Source organism: Nerophis lumbriciformis, linkage group LG30 (genome assembly GCF_033978685.3).
Source record: "Nerophis lumbriciformis linkage group LG30, RoL_Nlum_v2.1, whole genome shotgun sequence".
Lineage (NCBI taxonomy): Eukaryota > Metazoa > Chordata > Actinopteri > Syngnathiformes > Syngnathidae > Nerophis > Nerophis lumbriciformis.
Genome location: NC_084577.2, coordinates 5,350,087 through 5,359,124, shown reverse-complemented (window position 1 = coordinate 5,359,124; position 9,038 = coordinate 5,350,087). Strand labels below are relative to the sequence as shown.

Sequence of the window (9,038 nt, the reverse complement as noted above, 5' to 3'; positions counted from 1 at the left end):
CTGATCCACTTGGACTGGCGAGGAAGAGAATTAGCAGCAGGAAAACACACCAGTGCTGGCTACGTTCAACCATGGCCGCGGAGATTCATTCGAGGCCTCAGAGCGCCAGGCCGGTTCTTCTGAACAAAATCGAGGGACACTCAGACGCTGTCACGGCTGCTGTTTTAATCGCAAAGGAGGACGGAGTGATCACAGTCAGCGAAGACAGGTGACTTGTTCCAACCTTAGCTTAACCATCACGTTAGCTTGCTGGTGTAGCTAACCAGTATAGCCTCGTTTTTAGCATGTTATCATCATTCTTACTTGCTTTTATATATGTACTTTTTAATACGGTGCTACTAAAACTGCAGTATATGTGTTTAACTAGGACATGTATTTCGTTCGACGAAAGTTAGCATGTCGTCACATTGAATATTTGTATCAAGCATACATTTTAAACGTTTCCCTTCAAATATTGCCATATTAAAATGTTTTCCTACGGTTTGTATTTGGTAAAAACACAATACAAGGCAATACTATCAATTCACCGCGAACTTTTATTTGTCAATGTAATTTATTTTTATTTTTTTGAATTTTATAAACCTTTATTTATAAACTGCAACATTTACAAACAATACATAGTTTTCACGCCCGACTGATTTCCCATGATGCTCCGCGCGATCCGCCATTTTGAAAGGCAAGCGCACCGGTACAACATCAGCAAATTCATATATACGAACCCGTTCACAAACGTATGCATAATGGCCGAGAAACCAGCAAAAAAGAAGTATAAAGAAGGCTTGGACAACCAGACGTCGGAAAGATACAACCAGAAGACACAATGCATAGGCGTTGACCCGTACGAAGTGCCGAAACAAAGTTTCACGTATGACCACAAATGCCTCCCGGCCATAAATTTGAAACAAAAATCCATCTCAATAATTGAGGTTGATAATAGAGTAAATAGAATCAACAATAAAACACTACCTCAACATCCATGCACTTATAGATCATGATGTTATAACACTACACATGTTGATGTTCATGTATATGTATATGTACAAGGTCAATATACTTATTAAAGGTCGGAGGCATACATAGGGGAGTCTACATAACAGGACATATGCATACATTTATAAGTATTGGTGTTTGATAAAAAAGAAGAAAGTTTTACCTATTAACTGAGTAGGTTGATTGTTGTTTCTTTTTCTCCGACTTCTTTGGTGTCAATTTGGCTGAAAGCTTCAGGGTTGGTGCCCAGTCTGGGTTAGCCCTGTCGTACAAAGCTGCTGGATTGCCTGGGGGTAAAAAAAACAACATTTATTTCATTGCAACACTTATGTAATTACCAAACAAAAGTGCATCTCTAATGTATCTAACTTATGACAAGGTTGATACCTAAATGTTTTATCCATTGAGATCTACAACTCATTTCGTGTACAAGCAACCTGGGCTGAGATGGGCGCTATATATCCTGAGGGGGGGGGGGGGGGGGCTTTCGCTTTCGTGGTCCATCCCATAAAGGGCTTCGAGAATAGCAAATTGACAAAAAAATAAACAATACATCGTTCTAAAATGTTTAATAAACAGATTGAGACGTAATCCTACCTGTTACAAAGTGATCAGAACATATTTTGGAATGTTGAGATGGCTCCTCTTTCCTGTTGATGCTTGCCAACCACAAGCGTCGTCTCTCCTCGCTGATTTTCCTTGTCTGTTCTCCTTCGTTGTGTCTAATTTTAGGAATACTGAAAAATCCTCGCTGCACTGATCCATCCCGTCGATTTGTACATCCATTCACCCAACAGGAAATAACCATTATGCGCCTTTCACCAGTGTTTGCTCGAAGCTATTGTCAATAATCGTGAAGCGTGTCAACTAGGCCAGGTGTGTTTTGTTTGCCTCCCAAGATGGCGGATGACCCGGGATAACCCGGATGTGTGACGTCACGTAAACACCATGTATTGAGAAATAATAATAATCAAAGTAAGTACAAAAACAGTCCAAATCAGCGGTAGGGGATTGTAAACTCAATAAAGTAACTAAAATAGAATGCAATATATATATATGAATATATATAGAACAAAGTGCAAAGCCATAGGCTCACACCATCCATCCGTCCGTCTTCTTCCGCTTATCCGAGGTCGGGTCGCGGGGGCAGCAGCCTAACCAGGGAAGCCCAGACTTCCCTCTCCCCAGCCACCAGCTCTTCCCGGTGGATCCCGAGGCGTTCCAAGGCCAGCCGGGAGACATAGACATAGACATAGACATAGGCTCACACAAGTTCAGTAAATAATTTAAATTTGGAACACGGCATCATCGTTTTTACAGCTTTTTGGTTGTTAGAAGTATTGAATTGATTAACATCGATCCCGACTTAAACAAGTTGAAAAACTTATTCGGGTGTTACCATTTAGTGGTCAATTGTACGGAATATGTACTGTACTGTGCAATCTACTAATAAAAGTTTCAATCAAAAAAAAAAAAAAAAAAAGAGTGTTTTAACGTAGCGTTCTAATTCTTTTTTGAAGGCACAAAAAACAGGTTGGGTATTGAGAAACCTAGTATAATGAGGTTGCCAAGGTAAAATTCCTTTTCAAATTTTTTTTCATACAGTGTAAATCCAAATAGCACATACCGGTATTTAAAACAAAGCACAAATTTGTCATGACTATATTGTCCAGGATGAAGCGACAGATGCCTTGCCATATTTGTCAAACTAATGGCTGTGGGCTACATGTCTCGTGAACGTCACGCTTTTAAAAAAGCCTCACATCTTAAACGTCTTGAGTTTAAACGACCGATAACTTGAAACAAAAGATGCATTAATACACAGCAACATAAAGACGTCTACTTCCAGCATGGGTGGTTGTCCTGCCAGACTCCCATGCATCCTCATTCCAGGTCATTGGGAAGTGATGCAAAACAGTTTAAAGCCACTTCAAAATAAGGGAAGTTGTGTGGGCAACTGAAAGCATTGCTGATGTCATTTCTGCTCTGACTGTACAGACTTTTAAGACCACAATTGAAACCACTTTATGACTCACTTTATTTATTGCTCGTATACACCCTTTATCAATGGCGGGCCGTGCGTTTCCCACCAAGGCCTCCAGTGATGTCCGACTTCAATGATTACCTCTCAAAATACCGTAATTGATGTCACCACATGACTATTGCTGGAGAAATACTATACAGAAACACATTTACGCCCTTCTGAGCTAGCTTCCGGGGTTGGCCGACATCGTCTCATAAGATGTAGTTTCTCTTTAAATATCCTTCTTGAAAATGGCCTTGCAAATATATGTGTTGTCTTGTCTAACCATACAAGGTGCAGACGAGGCGTGTTGGCTGAGTTCTTAAAGTTTACTCGTCAATAACATCCAGCTGCCGGCATGTCTACATTCAACAACCTAAACGGGGCTACTGCTCATGCTCTTCACTACTATGGCATGCTGGGTAATGGAGTTCTTATTATACCTAGCTCAAAACATCACTATATATCTGCCTTAGGCCAACTAGAAGGCCTTACTGACAACAACTCGTGATCTGATTGGCTATCGCAACTGTCAAATGTTTGTGTCCGTTCACTTACAGTGCACGGACGCCCGCATTGTTGATTCTGAAGGCTCTGGGCAGATTTCGTACAGCATGGCAACATAAGCTAGCTGAATTCTGATTGGATAAAAACTCTACAACAGCGATGAAAGGAGCATAATATGACATGAACAGAATATGAATACTTTTAGATATTTAGGGAAAGTAAATCAAAAATGACTTCTATTTTTAATTATGATCATGATTTCTGGTTATGTTAGGCCAGCAGAGGAGGCCTACGTGGCCTTGACGGCACACGTCTGCCCTTTATGTACACAAACATATAAGCCTAATGAGGTCCAGTACTCCAGCATATGTTGCCAGGTCTTAATCTTAAGGATTAACTCCTCAAGCGAGGTTTTTCCTGATTTAGTTTATTTCATTCTTATTTGTGACAGCAAAGAAGAAAAGTGTAAAAATAACCATACATCTCTGACCTGGCAAAGAGGAAACGTGTAATAATAACCATAGATCAGACCTATTTGTGACATAAAAAATCTCCTGGGAGCTTAATACAGGAGATGTCATTAATAAAAGAAGAGTCGAATGTTAACTGCAAAGTCGCTTGTGTTTAGTCTCTGTGTGAAGAGACCTGCCTGTTCTCGTATGTAAATTTTTATTTTATTTGTACAATGGAACCTGTCTACTTAAGTCCATCAAATTTATGTCAACAAGCTGTCTATGTTGACCGACTTTTTCACTGAATTCTCTTTAATAATAACTAGATTGAAGTATTACTGTCGGAGAGTGCAAACCTCCCCCAGTACTATCTTCCAAAGGAAATGACTCCTTTAAAGAAATCCAGAATCCAGACAGTGATCCGGATCACCTCCAAATTTTAATCACTTGTGCCTTTCCTAATTTCTGACATTTCCTAAAAGTTTAATCAAAACCTGTCCATAATTGTTTTAGCTATTTTGTTGGCTTACAGACATACAGACAAACAATAGCGATTACATAACCTCACTTTTTGTTTATCATATGTTGCTTACAAACTGGCTGCAAAAGGGTTCACTCTTTGCATCTGTGTCAGCAGTTGGCCACGTTTGTTCTGTAGTGAAATTAAATAGAGTGAACCCTCTTGTCAGTCATCGATTCTCTTTGTCTGCGTGGTTGGAGGCGGGGATGCTATTTTTCACACACAGAGACCAACTAACTAACTAACCACTGCAAGTATATAACCTGGCACAGGTAAAAAAAAAAAAAAAAGGATGTGCTGATCGATTGGTTTTTGATTTTTGTAAAGTATGTGTGGAGTTTGCATGTTCTCCCCGTGATTGCGTGGGTTCCCTCCGGTTACCCCGGCTTCCTCCCACCTCCAAAGACATGCACCTGGGGATAGGTTGATTGGCAACACTAAATTGGCCCTAGTGTGTGAATGTGAGTGTGAATGTTGTCTGTCTATCTGTGTTGGCCCTGCAATGAGGTGGCGACTTGTCCAGGGTGTACCCAACCTTCCGCCCGAATGCAGCTGGGATTGGCTCCTGTCACCCCCGCAACCCCTGAGAGGGACAAGCGGTAGAAAATTGATGTGTTTGGTCATTTCCCTTTATCGCCTTGTAATGCCGATCACAAACGCAGATCTTCTCTGGCTGACAAACAGCTAGCACAGTGGGTTTCCGCAACCCTGAACTAATAGAAATCACCTCCATTTTGGTAAATAAACTGCATTTCTTAGTATCTTAACTATCATAATCAATTATTATCACTAGAGGATAATACTAACCAAGTTACAAACCAGGAGTACAACACCAAGAAATAAGTGTTTAGTAAACTTTTAAGAGGTGTAGATGGAACCACATTACAGCAGGAAGTAAGCAGTTAACATGAAATTAACAAATAGATAAATAAGAGCTTAGAGAAACATAAAAGATACATCTCATGGATGCACTGGGACACATCATCAGTGATGTATCCTGGATTCATCGGGTGTTTCGGGTCTCACAACATCAGACACCCTCGTCCAGGCGACCCAGCCGGCGTGATCAAGTCCCTGCTTGTGTCCCAGTAGCAACCCACGGATCTGCCCTTTTCAGCCACAACCACCTCGTGGCTTTCTCTGCCGCTTCACTTGTGGACTAAATGGCCCTCCTTTTTGCCGCCCCTGTGACTCCCAATCGGCCAAGGACTTTGCAGAGAGATCGTCCTGCAAAGCCACGGCAGGCTCATAGAAAGTCCTCCAGCCCCTGCCCCTGCACTCCTCCACTAGTTCCTGATACTTGGCACGTTTCCTTTCGTTGGCTTCTTCAATCCGCTCCTCCCAAGGCACTGTTAGTACCAGCATGATCAGGTGTTTCGAAGCCTCTGAGATGATGATCATGTCTGGCCGGAGAGATGTTGTTTCAATGTGCTGGGGGAACCTCAGTTGTTTTCCCAGGTCAACGTGTAGCTGCCAATCAGGGGCTGTGTGAAGGAGTCCTGTTGTTGTCTGTGGACGTGCACGAGGTCTCTCTCCAGCTTTGATGAATGAGATTGCCTTCTTTGACGCATGATGTTGAGAGAGAGGATAATAGAACAACAGTTAGTGTGTCAGCATTGTCAGTCAGTACGGTGGTGCCGATATTAAGGGTAGTATCGTATCGGTATACGATCAATACTAGAGTGATCGGATTGATATTTTCATTTCCTCAAAGTAATTTGTTGTTGTTTTTGTTAATTTTTACAAACCCAAACAAATGACTTAGAGAGCAAAACACAAAGGGTTGAAATGAATAGCAGACATTTGTTTTTGCTTTTGTATTGTGTATTATTGACTTTGTTTGGAACTAGTTTGAATATTGTGTTGATATCTCGTTACCTTGCGTAATGACAATAAAGCTGATTCTGATTCTGATTCTGATATGTTAAACTGTCAATAGCACTCCCCATAAAGAAAATCAAAGATGTACAGTAAATACATGTGAGCAATATCGGTAACGATCTGACTCATGGATGAATAGGCAGCATAAAACACTGATCGCAACTTTGCTAGTAAAAAGCGCCAGCTTAAGTTGATGTCAACATGGTTGACCGTTTTTAAAAAGTCATTTTTTATTAAAACAATACATCTGTTCTGTTCATATGTTATGGTATTGTTAACTTCATCATGAAACGACAATAGCAACATAACTCCTATCTCGTTGCACAGCATTAAATGTGCACACAGTGACGTCCTGTTCATTGTAAACTGAGCTTCAAAATAAAATATTAGCAATATCAGCTTGGATTCTACCACAGCAACCAACAACATGCCCACATTTGTTTGTGGAGGAAAGACTTGTACCTGGACGCAAATCTTGTCGTTAATATAATCAAGACATACAAGGAATTACCACATGAGTTCTGTTATATAGGAGTACAGCATTTATATTAAAACATACAGACAAAGACTATACACAAGTCACAAACTGTTTCAAAATCCATTTCCTTTGTGTCTATCCTTTATCTTTATCCTCCTTATGTCTAATACAATAAGATGAATTAGCAGCAGAGTCAGTGTTGCCAACGTTTCAAAGAAAGCAATACATTCAAATGAACAAATTCTGCTTTTACTTGATCAAAAACTAGTAGTTTGAAAGTTGACAAACAATGACTTACAGGATACTATGCATGAACATACACTTCATCTTATCCTGAGCAAATTTCTAAACATTTTATTAGAATGCATGTAATTTAATTTCGCAAAGTGTAATTGTCAAACTAAATTAGGAGCAAAACTTCTGTCTTGAATAAAGTACTTCTCTAAATAAGAATATAGCAATCCAATAAATAAATAAATATTGCATAATGTAACAATAAAAAGCAGAAATGTTGATACTAATGACTAATAATAACACAAATATTTGTATTTGAATAAATGCGTAACATTTTCTTTAGCATTTTAATAAAATTACATGCAGCTGTGTCGCGGGTCTTGGCCTATTATCAAATTAAACAAAGACGTCATCAGTCCTCTGGTAGATTCCGCAAAAAAGTAAAATGTGCATAAAACCTTATCTTACATATAAAAAGCAATTAAAACACTTTCATTCATTTATTATTGTGCTTAAAGCTTTTAAATATGTAAATGACCACAGCTAAAACGTGATGGAAAAAAAGGAATAGTGCTGGAAGATGACGTTTTGGAAAGGCACATGTATTAGAAAACCATTAACTGTGTTGAATTGCCAATACACATGAGCAGTTTGTGTTTTCTATGCTGTTGAACTTGAAGGTGAATGTGAGCACAGTTACACCATTCAACTTTGAAAGCATTGATTAGACAATAAGGGGGTGGGGTGCACACATGGAACAGTGCTGTGATTATTGCATTCTGTATTTTATCTCCAGAACCATCCGAGTGTGGCTGAAAAGAGACAGCGGACAATACTGGCCGAGTATCTTCCACACAGTCTCCTGTAAGTAAGACGCCACTATAGCCTTTTTTAAAAACATTTTTTATTACTGTTCAAATGTGTTTTATAGTTGTGGAAAATTCCATTCATTAGATGCACAACCCAATACAAAGTGCCAATTTCCATGTCTCTCCCTCAGCTCCCTGCTCTTGTATGTCATATCACCATGACAGCAGACGCATCTTCATTGGCCAAGATAATGGAGCTGTTGTGGTGAGTAAAGCAAATACTAAATGGCTTCCTATTCGTCGCTCTAAGGGCAGATTTAGTTCTTTGGTTGTTGAAACTAAATGTATCTTTCATAAACGTTTCAAGTGGGTGTACTTGAAATGCCTTCAAGGGTGGGTTCGTTGTTTGATCTGAAACTTGTTTTCTGTTTGCTCTACCTGAAGGAGTTTCTCATCTCTGAAGATTTCAACAAAATGAGCCATGTAAAAACATATCCTGGTAAGATGTTACGATAATGACATATTTAAAGTAGTTCAGACGAGACAAACAAGTTACGTGTGTGTGTTGTTGAGTAGATTAAGTTCTGTTTTGTCGAACGTTCCCATTGGTCTAATCATCAGATCTAGCAATTTTTTTCTGGTTTTGTTGAATACTTAAGGAGACTGACATGAAAGCATGTATCGCTACTTTCAACAAGCAGTGGGTGCTGTCACAACCCGATCGGTACCGGAAGACCTGATCGCTCCACGCATGCGCGAGGCCTACGTAACAATAGGCATATAAAATATTACATGAGTGAGTGGGCGAGCAAATAGAGAGAGCGGTAGATGTGATTGCGGACTATCAATCAGAACACATTATAAAATAATATACACTTTATTAAAATTTTCCAGAAAACTTTTTTTTTTTTTTTTAATGTCACAGATTACAATACAAAACATCTTTGACAAAGCAAACATTTTTCATGTTGTTAGGTCGTTAGACCAGATGTGAAGCATGATTGGTTTGAGAAGAGGTGTGTTGACATTTTTTGACGTTGTGACAAAAAAAAAAAAGGACTTACCTCGGTCTTTGTTTTATGCTGAGCTTTTACCCCATTTTACTAAAGCAGTCAGTGTAACAATCTACATATTATGTTATTAA

General features: G+C 39.4%; 1 protein-coding gene across 1 annotated transcript in view; it reads left to right on the top strand.

The window, feature by feature from the left end:
• The window catches only part of wdfy1 (WD repeat and FYVE domain containing 1), a 42,023-nt gene continuing 32,985 nt past the window's right edge, over positions 1–9,038 (top strand). The window contains exons 1-4 of the mRNA XM_061925417.2: positions 1–208; positions 7,882–7,949; positions 8,086–8,159; positions 8,339–8,393. Coding sequence (XP_061781401.1) covers positions 72–208; positions 7,882–7,949; positions 8,086–8,159; positions 8,339–8,393 — 334 coding nt within the window. The 5' untranslated portion in view covers positions 1–71. The remainder of the gene's footprint in view (positions 209–7,881; positions 7,950–8,085; positions 8,160–8,338; positions 8,394–9,038) is intronic.